General features: G+C 37.4%; 1 protein-coding gene across 1 annotated transcript in view; it reads left to right on the top strand.

Moving 5' to 3' along the window:
- Sec20 (vesicle transport protein Sec20) overlaps positions 1-16,082 on the top strand; it is an 89,887-nt gene that overhangs the window by 35,514 nt on the left and 38,291 nt on the right. Inside the window, exon 4 of the mRNA XM_090372432.1 lies at positions 7,156-7,260. Within this exon, the coding sequence (XP_090228558.1) occupies positions 7,156-7,260 (105 nt within the window). The remainder of the gene's footprint in view (positions 1-7,155; positions 7,261-16,082) is intronic.

Raw genomic sequence — 16,082 nt, 5'->3', positions numbered from 1 at the left:
GCATATAAATTAAAAGCAAACGACGAAATTTTTCCATAACAAGCGCATAACACATATTGAACAAGGATTAGCGAGAAACATCCACGCTCGCGATTTTGTCACCCCCCACCCCACTGAGTGCTGTTTTGACCTGGAAAGATCATTTTAGCCACGCCCATGTTTTTTTATGGCGGAAAATATTCACGGCGCTTTAAAATTCACATTTTTTAGGTTTCATTTTATATTAAATCGGCGATCGCGAATACGCGAAACCGCGAATAGCAGGGGTTTACTGTATATATTTTTAGCAGTACTAATCCTAGTAATTTTAAGGATTAGTAATGGATTAGTAATCCATTGCTAATCCTTAAATATATTTTTAACATTACTAAACCTTTAAACTGCTTTGCCACCTAGCAGCATTGCTTCTGTCTCTTTGTGGTGTGGCTGGTAACCTGGAAGGTAAAGAAAACCCCCAAAGACTAAAATGAACTAAAATAGGCTCTTTCGCTGCTCAAGCTCATCAGCTCAAATCATGATTGTGGAACTTATCTGAAAAGAATGAGAAAAAACATAGAGTAAGAAGAATACCCAGCCTTTCTCATTATATGCTCACTGTTAAATCAGCCAGTAAGCTGATTTGACATTTCTCAATTTCTCATTAGGAAATGCATAGAAGATGCCACTAGTCCATCCAAGATGAGTGGACCAACAGCATATTTCAGATTGCAATCTAGAAATCTTGTAGGATTAACAAAACAAAGACACTCAGTGTCATTACTTAGATTTTCAACTTTTGGTGTAATTCTCATCAATGTCAAAGCAGAATGGACTTAATGAATGTGACTGAAGAAGAAGAAGAAGAAGAAATAGTAGCAGAATTAAACGACCAGAATGTCATACAAGCAAAGAGAATGATGGTGAATTAGTTCCCACACATACAACATCATACTTACCTTTAATACAATAAATCTCTGGACTAATGTTAAAGCAGGTTACCTGAACTGTTTTGTGTATATATATATATATATATATGTATATATATATCCATTCATCCCTAATCCTATAAGGTGCTACAAGTGCCAATAGTTGGGCCACTCACAAACCATCTATCAAAGAGTTTCAATATGCCAGAAATGTGGGTTGAAAAGGTCATACAAACTGACTGTGATGCACAATCTCCTAGGTTCAAATTGTAAAGGGGATCATCCAGATTATTTTAATGATTGTAAACTATGGAAAAAAGGAAAAAAGATACAAAAATATAGAGGTGAATGCAAAGTAATATATCAAGATGCAAGAAAGCAAATCCCCCAGAACAAGCCAAGAAGTACTTATGCAGCAACCACAAAAAAGTATCAATTAGTTGCAATTCAAACACATATCAGTCCTGATAAATGTTTCACTAGTCTCTGTTGATTGCACCATAGCAGATCAATAAGCTTCCCATGCTTGATCAAACAAGCGATACTTCAGTTATAAGTTTGTCAATCACCACTTTGTCTACTCATGGGAGTACTAAACAGAAAAGATCAGGTCCTGGGAGAAAGAAACAAAGTCATACAACAGATATGGATGTCAATGAAAATGGCAACCAAGATGAACCAGTCTTAAATGTTCATGCTGAAATAAAAATGGATACCAGACACTCAATCTTTCCCAAAAAAGATAAATCAAAACTGACTAGCATAAGTCAGTTTTTGAATTCCAAATAACAGACACACCTCCTTTAACTCCAAAGCCAAGTAATGCAATCAGTGGAATTATACAAGCATATATAGCAACACCAATGATACACAACTTGATTAACTGTTACAGTCCTGTAGGAGTTTGTTTGCAAGAAATAAATTTAACTCCTCAACTATCCTACTCTATTAAACATTATACTCTGTATCATAAAAAGATAGATGTACTACAACTGCTGCACATGGTGGTGATAGTGTCTCCATCTCAAGAGTCCATAATCTATACTTTTGCAGATTTCTTTAGAAGCTGTTGCTGTCTACATCGCAATTGGAATCATGCTGACCTTAGTTTCCATATATGGTATCTATCACTAAACTGTTCACATAACTTAACACGTTCTCTGCCGGTCATGAGTCAGCATGCTATCGTCAATAGCACGGCATAGGAGGAGGAGACTGTCGCCAGAAGCCGACTGTGTTTCCCTAACAAAAAAGCTTGAAAATTGGTAATAAGGGATTGTTAGGTATACCATATCAATATTCAAGTGTCGTATAAGCAGTTTCCAAAAGATTTTGAGATTCATGCACCAGCGTGTGATAGGCACTGGAGTTCAAATTGGGCTTTAAATGCCGCATCACGTACTGGCGCGTGACACAAAAACATAATAATATAATATGTAAATAATAAAACAAAAAAAACATGGTAACATTAAGAAATATGTTTTATTTCATACCAAACCAATACAGATTACAAATACTATGTGTAAGAATGTTACTTATGTATAATGTTCGCACAATCTAAGCAATAGCCGGGTGATCCTTCACAAACACTGCAGATATAGATTGTATCCTTACGTTTCCCTTCGGAATAGCAATGTTTGCATTGCTTCTTCAATATCTTTCCACCTTTTCTTTCTTTCCGCGGTTTGAGCACATGTTCCAGTTCAGGTGCATCATGCACAGTATGAGGGAGATCAGATGGCTGTTTCAATAAAGATCTGATCACTGATAAATGGAAGTCATAAAGTTGCATCTTGTTATATGAATATTTATTATAGATATGTTGTGCATTGATCATTATTAGTTGCAAAATATGCATAAATATTTTTGAAGGCCACCTAATGGTTTTCCTTTTGCAAGGATAATAGGCAAGCATTTGATCTTGCTTGTCAGTGCCTGACATAAACCTATTATACTCAATTATAGGCAATGGTTTTGATTTCAGTTTGCCTCGTTTGTTCTGCATTTCCACCATATCATTTTGGTATTCTGTAGATATGTAACTGACATCTCTTCTGTCCTTCCACTTAGCAATCTTAACACCACGGGCATACCTTGATAAAGTTTCCCCTTTCTTCAGCTTTTTTTCTTGAACCTCTTTCGGAAATGTTTTCCTGATACTTCTGATTGTCCCAGTACAATGGGTTTGTCTGTCAGCGAGACACTTAGCGAGTTCATAGCTATTGTAATAATTGTCCATAAATATGCTATGCCCAACATCTAACATCCCATCAAGTAAGTTCATGACGACTTTTTGTGCATGTCCTTTTCCACCAGAATCATCCAACATATCGGTATATACTTGAAATTTGATAACCAAGCCAGTAGGCGTTGTGATCATATATAACTTGATGCCGTACTTATGGCGTTTGTTTTGAATGTACTGTCGAAAAACAAGCCTTCCACGCCACAATATCATAGACTCATCTAAGCTAATCTCACGTCCTGGATAATATATTTCCGACATTCGTGCATTGAACAGATTCACCATTTTTCGAATTTTATATAGGCGATCCCGTGGATATACCTCTTTCTTTTCTGGATTTTTTGCAAAATGCAAGGCCTGCAGTAATAATAAGAAACGATTCCTGCTCATGTTATCTGCTAACACATGTAATCTGAACAGCATATCTGTTTTCCAATAATCTTGTGTGTGGTTCAGTCGAATGGTTCCCATATGTAAAATCAATCCAAAAAATACCAGCATTTCATCTCTTGTGGTGTCCTTCCATGCATTTATTCGAGAATGTTCTTTATTTTCTCGGGGAAGAAGTATTTCACGAGAATAACCATTTGTTTGTGTAATTATTTCATCCAAGATATTATCGGTCAATAAATGACGAAAGTAATCTATAAGGTTTATCACCTGACGCGGGTTGCAGCAAAGACTCGGATTTTGTGAAACGAAACTGTTTCATCGATGTTACATCATTTTCCCACATGACATTTTCCAACCCACCGGAATTTTGCTGTGGAAGTGTAGCCTCTTCCACAATATCTTCTTCATCTACACTTTCCAAATCCGAAGCGTCCTTTGGAGGGATAAAATCTTAGTCATCGATGTAACTGACGTCACTGGGATATACGTCAGATAACTCCTCGAACATTTTGGCAATTTCTTCATCTGTCAGGGATTTTTTATATTGCACTTTTCTTTTTGGGCGCGATGGGCCTGCTAAACTATCATCTTGCACAACTCATATTACAAGGCTTTTCTGCATGTCACGTAACAAAATGTTCAACACCACATAGAACTACATGGTGGGAAGGAGCAGCAGTGCGTAGCACGCGCTTCTTGATTAGACCGGGGTTCGAGCACGTCACCACCAAATACGGAGGATGCGGAAAGGTCAGGGAATGACCACCGCATATCCCGGAGCAATATGGCCTTAGTTGCTAATGCTCCTAAAACCAAATAACAAACAAACAATAGAACTACATACAGTTTACACTCTTTACTTGACGCCGAAACAAATATACACAGCAGAAACACAATGCCAACTGAAGTTGACAACTTTATACAAAAGTATAACGAATCCCGCGCGTGATTGGCTACTGGGTAATGATGCCACATCCCGCACCTGCGCATGATCGGCTCTTCAATACTGCTGCGACATCACGCGTTGGTGCGTGGTCAGCAGTGAATGTGTTAATAGAACTCAATGATCTAGTTATGACAACTACCTTCTGCTTGTTAGGGGATTTCGGTGGGCACCATTCATTATGGGGATCTCTTCAAATGGATAAATTAGGGTAACTGATAGAATCACTAGTAGATAAACACAATCTGACTTTACTAAATTAACCTCTGTACAGAATCAGCTTCAGCAATTAACCTATCAGTCTGAATTCACACCTCTATTTCTAAGCACCAAGTTGATCAGTATTAGAAAATCCTCTTAACAGTGACTGTTATCCAAAAATCTGTAAAGTGCAAATAACAGCTACATTACAACCAGTAACTCAAAGTGGAAATATTCCAAGGCACATTGGCTAAATACAATTTAAATTTACTTGGATGATGCAATTATTCAATATCACCTCATAAAAAAGAACAAAGTCTTAATTTATTTCAGATATCCTACCATTACCTACCCAATACATAGACATCAGTTAAATTTGGAGGAAGATCAGAGAATAATAATATTATTATATTTAGCCATATGTTGCGAGAGAGAGAGAGAGAGAGAGAGAGAGAGAGAGAGAGAGAGAGAGAGAGAGAAAGAGAGAGAGAGAGAGAGAGAGAGAGAGAGAGAGAGAGAGAGAGAGAGAGAGAGAGAGAGAGAGACTAAGAGTCAGAAGTAGAAGAGAAGAATGATGATATCCAGCTCAGAACCCTGGGTGTGCCATATCCTCCCTGAAGAGTTAGTGGATGTCCTTGCAGCAGCATTGCTAAATTATATGCAACATCACAATATAGTACTTCCTTATAGCAGGCTAAAGTAAAGCAGAAAAAATAAAATGAATTTTAAAATCAATAATTCCGTTACAGCCAACCATTCACAATACCTGAACTACAACTAGCATAAAAAAGATCAACCAGCAGCACTGTAGGTCAAGATGGAATATCTTTTTCTTTTTTTTTTTTTTATGTAAACCCCAAGCATGAGAGGTATTAGAACCTATAGTACTTAGTACCATGCTTGGGTTGGAGGTTGAGAAGACGAAAGAAGACATTTGTTGATATTAGACTTGAACTTCTGTAGACTGTAATTTTCAGGAAATATGTATAAAGGAAGGTTGTTCCAGAAAATGGCAGTTGAATGAATAAACAAGGAAGATGAAAAGTTGGTTCTGTGATTTTGAAGTTGGAATTATAGAAGCCAATTCAGAAGAACAGTGCCTGTGGAAATATCTGTAGAAGAGGCATGCAGCAGAAACAGTACTTCTATGAGACAGCGAGTGGAGAGACTCTGTTGGAGATGAGTCATTAATTAACCTAACTGCCCTCTTCTGAAGGGAATCTAAAAGCCTGAGAGAGGTTTTGGGGGCACCGCCCCAGATGTGGAAACAATACGCCATGGTAGGGCGGATTTGCGATTTATACATAGTGAGCAGCTGTTTGGGAAAGTAACACTGAGAGCGAAATAGAAAAAACCAAGTTTTTTAGATTCAGAGGAAGCAATATTTGTAATGTGCTTGTGCCAAGAGAGATTAGAAGTCAGGGTAATTCCCAAAAGAGATATATCATTTTGCCTAGAAATCGGAGTGTTCCCAAAGATAAGCATAGGAGCAGAAGAATCCTTTTTGCGAGATAAAAGACCAGACTGAGTTTTAGAAGGGTTGAAATCAACTAAGTTGTCTTTGCCCCACTGGAGAATTACCTAAAGATCCGCATTTAATGAAATGGTAGCAGATTTTTGAGAAGTTGAAGCTGATTGAACAGGGCAAGGTTTCTCAAAATGGAAGGTGGAATGCAATGTGCTATCATCGGCAAAACTATGGATAGGATTTCCAGTCAATGGAAGAAGGTCATTAATATACAAGAGGAAAAGAGTGGGGGAAAGAACTGAACCTTGGGGGACACCGGCATTAGTGGAGAAGTCAGAAGACAGAGAGACATCTACCATCACCCTCAGTGAGCGATCAGAGAGAAAACTGGATTAGCCAGGCAAGATTTCCCCTTAACAAATCCATCCTGTGTCTGAAGTATAATTGCAATCTTGTCTAGATGATTCTGCATTACTTCTTTAACCAGTGACTCTATTATCTTCCCTGGAACAGTAGTTAAACAAACGGGTCTGTAATTACTTGTCATCCTTTGATTCCGCTTTGTGAACTGGGGATACATTTGCACTCTCCAGTCCAGGAAGACTTCCCCTGAGTCCGTGGATGCTCTCCTAATTATGACTAAAGGTTTGCTTATTTCCTTTGCTGCGTTATTTAATAAAATGAGGTAGCTGACAAACAATGAGTATTTTGCATCTACATTCACACATGAGGAAGACCGGTGGAGAAAGTCCCCCCCCCCCCATCAACTAAACGTTTAGATCTTAATGCCGTTCAGATTCTTAATTTAATTGTACCATAATATCAGAAAGTAATATTGAACTGATTTTAAAATTTAACTTATTTTTATTAAAAACTATAGTTGAAAAAATTCAGAAGTTTATAAATATGAAATATAGAGTATTTTAGAGGATAACTGTTCAAAAATGTTTTCTTCTAGTTAACTGTTATTCCAAAATAGTAATTCTCCTTTTCTCAATAGTAATCAAATTGCTTTGAGGAAGGCAAATCTGTCATGTCAAATGGCAATAGATAAACACAATAAAGAACAGTTATTTGAAAATTCTACATCCAAAGTACGTCAAAGGTAAGTAAACATTATCAGAAATTGGTTATAATTTCTATGAAATTTCATATTACAGCATTCCCTTCTCATCCCCTCCACCTCCTTAATTGCATGCATGTTTTTTGTAGATTATCTGTTAACAGTGTGTAAAAATTTTAAATTTCTTTTATTTTTTCTTATTAGTCACAGTACAATACACCATCTACTTTTGCATTCACTTATTTTTCTAAATCTGTTGAATAAAATAACATAATATATTTATTTACATACTACAAATCTATTGAACAGGGACAAAGAAAATCCCAACTATCAATGTAGATAAAGAGAAATGATATAAGACTAGTAATAGTGCAAATGCAGTGAAAACATGTATTAAAATACTTTATTCATAGTTACAAACATGTTTAAATCCTTTCTACTGTCCAGTATGAGTAATGTTTTGAGTTAGTATTATAATGGCTAAATGATTCAAGAAAGTGTGCTTTATCTGCATCTGGGAGGAAAAAATTCTATTGCTCATACCATCCCTCTTGACAATAAAGTGGCTATCCAATTCTGCTTTGAACTTTACTAAGCTTGCTACATCAGCCATTGTAGCAATTCTTTCCAGTGATCTGTGACACACTGCATGAACATAAACTTGAGATACAGCCTTCTGTTATTTCCCAAAATTTGCATTTGTATTCTGGTTCTTTCTTCTTCTTCTTCTTCTTGTGAAAATGTTCCTTGTTCATTTTACTTATTCCTTTCAGGGCCTTCTATGTAGCTATCAGCTCTCCCCCCCCCCCATGTGTTCTGTTGCTAAGCTCAATCTGGTTGGCTTTCTGAAAGCTCTGCATCTTAAAGTGTGGCCTCTTGACCTGCAGTCTAACCATCTTATACAAAAAAAGAGAGAATTACATCCTTTCCCCAACTTTTGACCTTCAAAAGTTGGGGAAAGGATGTAATTCTACATTATCATAGACAGAAATGTGCATTTCTAGCCATTTGTTTACAATGCATGGAAAATTTCATATTTGATGGAATCATAACCCCTGTCTTTTGTTTTCATGAACCACTTAGCTCCAGTCCCCTAGCCTATAAGTAACTCCTGGAATTCTGTTTTCAGTTTATGATTGGTGTTGTAGTGAGGTTCAACATTCCTTACATTTTGAGGGTACATCTTTAGAATAGACTCCAACTTGGTAATGGTTTCACCTCCAATTAAGTGCTTGGCCCATGGTCATTCCAAGTCTTGCATCATTGCATGGCTTCCATTTTTATTTTCCTTGGTTAGATGACTATTTTATTCCTTATTCTAATACTTGCTCAGATCCTTGGCCTGCAAAAAACTTGTGGCTAGGCCTGCACCACAACTGAAGAATAATAGTAAGTTGAGGTGCCCAGAGAGTGCAGTGCAGTGCAGAAAGCAAGAGTCGAACAAATTAAATGAAAGCCAGAAGAGTGTGTGTGTGTGTGTGTGTGTGTGTGTGTGTGTGTGTGTGTGTGTGTGTGTGTGTGTGTGTGTGTTATTTGGTTTTTAGGAGCATTAGCAACTAAGGCCATTTTGCTCCGGGGATATGCGGTGGTCATTCCCTGACCTTTCCGCATCCTCTGTATTTGGTGGTCACGGACTCGAACCCCGGTGTGTGTGAGAGAGAAAAAGAACACAAACCATAAATGTTAGTTAAGTTCACACTAACCCTAGTTTTAATCTTTTATATTCCTTATTATTAAGCATCAGTATTTAAATTACATTACACACCATTGCATCCTCCCCCCCTGGTGTGTGAGAAAGAGATGAATGAGTGAGTGAAAAAAAAAAAAAAATATATATATATATACAGTAAATCCCCGCCATTCGCGGTTTCGCGTATTCCCAGTCGCTGATTTAACATAAAATGAAACCTAAAAAAATGTGAATTTTAAAGTGCCATGAACATTTTCAGCCATAAAAAAACATGGATGTGGCAAAATTATCTTTACTGGTCAAAGCAGCGCTCAGTGAGTGGGGGGGAGAGGGGTGACAAAATCGCGAGTATGGATGTTTCTCGCTAATCCTTGTTCGGTATGTGTTATGCACTTGTCATGGAAGGTTTTGTCGTTTGCTTTTAATTTATATGCTTATAAATTGAATAAATTTATCAATTTATAAATTGATATGCTTACAAAAGTGATAAATTTAATTTTGCAGTGTAAAACAGACTTTTTTGAATGTGTTAATGGAAGAAAGTGACTTTATTGTGGACGAGTTCTTTCTAACCCGTACAAAAATATGGCTACGAATAACAAGGGAATTGTGAAAAAATCAAAGAAGGTGATGACATTAGCAAATAAAATTGAGTTATTATAGATAAAATTTCTAATGGTGAAAATGTCTCCTCAGCGGAAAAACATTATAAAATCAATGAGTCAGCGGTACGATCAATCAAGAAATCAGAAGCAAAAATCCGCCGTAGTGTCCGTGAAAACGTGCTAATTGCTTCAAAAATTTGCTCAGTAACTCGTGATGTTAAATTAGAAAATATGGAAAAGGCTTTAAATCTGTGGATAGAAGACCGAACTCAAAATAAAATTCCGTTAAGTTCACTCATCATTCGTGAAAAGGCAAAACTCCTTTATCAACACTTTAGCGAAATTGGTGATAGCACTGGCAGGATAAGTTTTTTAGCTAGCAAAGGCGCTGGTTTGAAATTTCTAATAAATATTACATTTAATATTAAATTGTTTCTTATTTTCATTTCGATGCCATATGCTTGCATTTCACTATGTACTGTCTATGTACATAATCATATTATGAAAGGCGCCTCCGTAGCCAGGTGGGAAAGAGCAGCAGCGCGTAGCACACGCTTCTTGATTAGACCGGGGTTCGAGCCCGTCACCACCAAATACGGAGGATGCGGAAAGGTCAGGGAATGACCACCGCATATCCCGGAGCAATATGGCCTTAGTTGCTAATGCTCCTAAAAACCAAATAACAAACAACAAACAAACATATTATGAAGGTACATATAATATATACATAGACAAAATTTTAGACTAGTTTTTCTAATATATTTCATACTTTGGAACGGAACCCCTTTAATTACTATGGGAGCCATAACTCAGTATTCGCGGCATTTTTCAGGAACGTAACTCCCGCGAATAGCGGGGTTTTTTTTGTTTTGGTTTTTAGGAGCATTAGCAACTAAGGCCATATTGCTCTGGGAATATGCGGTGGTCATTCCCTTGACCTTTCCGCATCCTCTGTATTTGGTGGTGACGGGCTCGAACCCCGGTCTAATCAAGAAGCATGTGCTATGCACTGCTGCTCCTTCCCACCTGGCTACGGAGGCGCCGCGAATAGCGGGGGTTTACTGTGTGTGTGTGTATATATATATAAACTAACAGGGGAAAAAAAAAATTATTATAAACTATAAAAAAAAGTATAAAAATAGAATTCAAGTAGAATGAGAATGCAGATTATGAATGAAATAAATGTGTCTTCCCCCCACCTGGTGGGTTCTGCACTGCCAGCTAACATATCCTACAGCCAGAGCGGATGAGCAGTTTGATCTTCCTACTGGATTCAACAAGACATGAACCTGACAACTATCACCGATGAAGACATACTGCGGCTTTGCTGCCAACATGCCATTTGACAAACTGAACTGGGTACTCTAACCCGGTTCCCTTTAAAACCATCCCCAGGCAGGGGAGGGAGGAGACAGGTCTCTGTCTCCTCTCCTCCCTGCCTCCTCCATACTTCCCCTGGTGGGGCTCGTCCCGACTGACCTCTTTGGGGATGCCTACCTATCATCCCCATCCTTCTACTTGCTTCCCCCCAATATCCAGTCCCCCCCTCTAATTAAACTGACTGAGTACGCCCCTAACAATGCCGCCGAATTCTAATCGGTGTCAAAAAATTCAGCCGGTTTCTTTTAAACCTCTCGGCCTTTCCAAATTCTAGTGTTCATCCCCCACCCCCTTTTTTTTTTTTTTTAGGCCTTGCCACTGAAATCCTTGGAAAATAGGTGGCGGGGACCTGCCAGAGTACTTAAATAATCTACTGGGTGTCTGACTTGTCTCCTCGTGGCAAAGTGTGGGCAACAGTGGGTCCCAATAGGGGCCCAACGGCTAAATGGTCAGAGAAACAACAGAACATAACACTACACAACAAACCACTCCCCCACACACTTTTTAAATCTCTGGCCTCCCCAGAGTTCTGTGTCACTTACAAAGAATACAATGCGGAGATGGGGGGAAACCCCCGGTGCCCTCAGACAACTGACACACTTTACTTGCTCAGATCATTCCATTGAAACTGTTCTCCAACTTCATTTTCTGCTTACACTAAAGCTACCATCATGTAAACTACCAAATTGAGTGCAGTATTTATGCTGCAGAATTAGGAGCAGTACACATTGTACTGAACTGCCTTTTCTGACATCTGATATTTTATCAGATGTCAGAAAAGAATGACAGATACTGATTGCTACAAGCTTGTAGCAATTCTACAAGTACTATTAGGAAAAATCTTGTGTGTGTGTGTGTGTGTGTGTGTGTGTGTGTGTGTGTGTGTGTGTGTGTGTGTGTGTGTGTGTGTGTGTGTGTGTGTGTGTGTGTGTTCATCTAAATCTCTAACAAATACATCAGATAGTAATTAACCTCCCAAAAAAAAAAAAAAAAAAAAAAATTAAAAAAAAGGAAAGAAGGTAGATTTACCATTTTATTGAATTTCAGAATATGCAAGAATAAATGGAAATGAAGAAGACCAAGAAGGAAAAACCAAAAAAAAAAATCCCAAACACTAATTCCATACTCCAATAATTCAAAGAGGCTGCCAAACTTACAGGGAACCAAGCAAGAACAAATTACATCATAAACAAAAAAAAAATTGGAACGTAGCTTTCAGGCTTAATAAAAATTGAGTAGAGAAGAGATCCTGGCTAGCGAAGAATAGGCTATATGTGTCATACATTCTTTGCTTCTTCAAGCAGAACAACCCAAAAGGTGTTTAATTTGTGACACAGGTCAAACAGGTACATACAGACTTTGCATAGCGACCAACTATCTGGATTTATAACCAAGATTCAGTTTTTATTTGACCTCTTCTCCTGTTCACCATTCTAACAGTTTTTCAGTCCTTTTTTGCAAAAAGAATAAAATAAAAAATAAAATATTAACTGTGGCTTTGATATTAATTCAGTTTTATATTTTTTTAAATTTGTGCCTTATTTCATTCTTCATCTCTAATCATTATTCATCTAAATTCCATATCATAAAATACATGGAATGCATGAAACAATGTTACATAATTTTAATAATATTTGTTTTTTCAAGTCTTTCAAAACCCAGAAGATATACGCTATTCACCTAAAAAAAAAAAAAAAACATTATACTGCATATACACTCCACTACAGCCCTGGTTACAAGTACATATCAAACAGCAAATAAATATCCCAAAATATATGGTCTCTCTCTCTCTTACACACACACACACACACACACACACATTTAGTCTTCACGTGTGTGCCTGTGGTAGCAGTATATGAATTCCCTCCAATCCCATATGCAGTTCTTGAGGAAGTAGACAGAAATGAAAATATAACAGTGGCATATAGATACGATATCGTGTACTAGCAAATTTTTTTTTTGTTTGACCTTTCAATTTTGTTGAAACAATGTTTGAGTGTAGATATTTATCAGCAATCTTTTTGAATTAGACAAGGTATTCACAAGTTGTAGGACCTAATTCAGACTCTGAATATCATTGTAGATGTAGAGGGTGGTCCTCTATAAGTAAGGAAAGATTAGCATTAGCAGAGGCATATGATGCAAGAAAGCAAGCTTATACAGTATCAGCCAGAAAAAAAAAAAAAAAAAAACTTCCCATTTCACCCATCCATTCGCTCCAAACGTTTGTCCACTTCTTCCTTGAATTTATTAAGCTATCAACTTCCACAGCGACAGATGAGAGGTTGTTCCAGCAATCAAGTACTCACTGGCTAAAGGCAAATTTCTGCACATCTGTTCTACAACTGTCTTTCCTCAATTTGAGTTCATGCCCTCTCAGATTTGTAATTTGAGCAAAAGGAAGCATCCCATCAGCATTGAGCCTGCTCCAACCACTCAAGGCCTCATACACCTCAATCAGATCACCTCGCAGGTGCCTAGTCTCCAGATGCTGCAATTTGCAGAACTTACGCCTTTCTTGGTAATTGCACCCCTTTGTTCCCTTCACCAGTTTTGTTGCTCTTCTGTGTACTTGTTCTAACAACTCTACATCCTTCCTAAAATGAGGCCTCCTGACCTGTACGCGGTACTCAAGGTGTGGTGTGTGATCATTGCCTTATACAAGGGAATAATCACTTCCTTATCCCTTCTAGCAAAATTCCTGTATATCATTGATGAGACCCTATGAGCTATTCTTGCAGCCTGTCTGCACTGCTCATAAAACTTCATATCTGAATTACCACAATTACCCCAGGTCTTTTTCATTCTCCACTACCCTGAGTGTAGTACTACACAGTTGGTACATTTCTCTGGTGTTCCTGCTACCCATATGCAATACTTTGCATTTGTCAATGTTAAACTTCAGTTGCCACTTCTCAGCCCATTTTCCCAACTTTTCTAGATTCTGTTGCAGTTGCATACTGTCATTAACAACCCTGCCAACCTTTGTATCATCTGCAAACTACAACATTAAGCCTGATATACCTTCATTAATATCATTGATAAATATACAAAACATTAATGGGCCCAACACTGAACCCCTGGGAGGCTCCACTGCTCTTCTGGCATTGCTCTTCATGGACATTAGTCCACAAAGAGCAGTGTCCATTGATTACCACTCTACCACCTTTTTATCTGTTGTAGCAACTTGCCCTTAATGCCATACTGCTCCAATTTGTACAGTAGTCTGTACAAATTGGAGCAGCATCTCCAATTTGTACCCCACTTTACGATATTAATTATTCCATTCCAGAGGCACCATCATATCGGGAAAATATAATGTGAACCCACTAACACATTGTTTTTTGGTAATTCATTCCACAACCTCAGAAGTTGCAAATTTTCGCTATATAACCCTCTAAAAGGTCGTTTTTATAGTGTAAATTGCATTAGTTACCAATTCAAATAATTAAAATGCACTACACTTTCATCGTTATCATACGTTCTCAACCATCCTTTTATCCGTTGTAGCAACTTGCCCTTAATGCCATACTGCTCCAATTTGTACAGTAGTCTTCCATTCATAAATACTGCATTTCAAACTACGTGCGTAGCTATGCAATGCAGTGTACCCCACTTTACGATATTAATTATTCCATTCCAGAGGCACCATCGTATCGGGAAAATATCGTAATGTGAACCCAATAACATTGTTTTTTGGTAATTCGTTCCACGACCTCGGAAGTTGAAATTTTCGCTATATAACTCTCTAAAAGGTCATTTTTATAGTGAAATTTGCATTATTTACCAATTCAAATAATTAAAATGCTCTACACTTTCATCGTTATCGTATGTTCTGTTATAAGAACCAATTTTGAACGTCTTTGTGATATTTGTCTAAAGCATATTTCTGGAGGTCACAACCATAAAACAATAAAAGCAATTTGCACTTTCCTGTTTACTGGGCTTTTTCTGTTACTGCAAGCAATTATAAACTCTTTGTTATTGCATTTGCAAAAATACCGATAGCTGAATTGTGTGGTTTTTTTTACGTTATTATGGCGAAATGTGTTTCCCCTTTACTGAAATCTTCAATTAGATAAAAAACATAAATAAATTTTCAGAATCTTCTTTTCATTCCTTTTTTTTTTAAGCTTCATAAACTTGTTACTCCATGCAAATCGTGTTATTTGCAATTTGTGCATTCCGTTAAAAAATTCTTATGCATGCTATTGAAATTTATAAAGAAAAGAGAAGATTATCTTGGAAACAAACACCTCTTGAAACATTTCTGAAGAAGACAACTCCTTGTGCTGTTAACAAACCAACAAGTGCCGAGCCAATAACGAGTGATCAATGAGTATGCATTTAGTCGATGATGATGAGATGAAGAATAAACTTTCTTAACATTTGCAAGTCATAAATAATTTCTTTATTATTAATAATGATCGTTATTAAGCCTTGACTAAAGCATATATTTTCTTTCTTTATTATTATAATTTGCTTGATTTTACAGGCTACATTTTCATTTCTTTGGATAAATCAACCATTGTTTAAACATAAACTAATTAGCTAACTAATTTCATTGTTGAAAACGAAACCTCATTTTTTAACATTATGTCTATGGGAAATAAATTCCCGCTTTACAAGCGTGCATGGCGCCTCCGTAGCCAGGTGGGCAGGAGCAGCAGTGCGTAGCACACGCTTCTTGATTAGACTGTTGTTCAAGCCAGTGACCACCAAATACGGAGGATGCGGAAAGTCAGGGAATGACCACCGCATATCCCCGGAGCAATATGGCCTTAGTTGCTAATGCTCCTAAAAACCAAATTACAAACAAACAAGCGTGTGTGCTAGGAACAAATTAACTTGCAAAGTTGGGAACTACCTGCAATTGCAATCTTTTGGGCATAGAGTGACACACAGCAAGGCATATTTCCTTAAAAAAAAGTTCTAACTAATGATTTTTGAAGTTCCTACATACTGTGTTCTTCAAGAATCCCCAAAAAAAAGTAATCACAGGGTGTTAAATGCTGGAAGCATGACGGATATTCTACAGAACTCCTACTGTCTCCATCAGTCTAGGAACTATTTGCCTAAGAATTCGTGGACAGTTTTTGCATAGTGAGTTGTTGCTGCATTCTCCATTAATGGAATAATTTTGTATTTTGGCAGTCTCAGGTGGCTTTCTTCTCTAGTGATTCCCTCAA

The sequence above is a fragment of the Mastigoproctus giganteus genome, chromosome 4 (genome assembly GCF_048544385.1).
Source record: "Mastigoproctus giganteus isolate SK-2022 chromosome 4, ASM4854438v1, whole genome shotgun sequence".
Classification (NCBI taxonomy): domain Eukaryota; kingdom Metazoa; phylum Arthropoda; class Arachnida; order Uropygi; family Thelyphonidae; genus Mastigoproctus; species Mastigoproctus giganteus.
The sequence above is the reverse complement of the archived record's forward strand: the minus strand, read 5'-3'. Positions and strand labels throughout refer to the sequence as shown.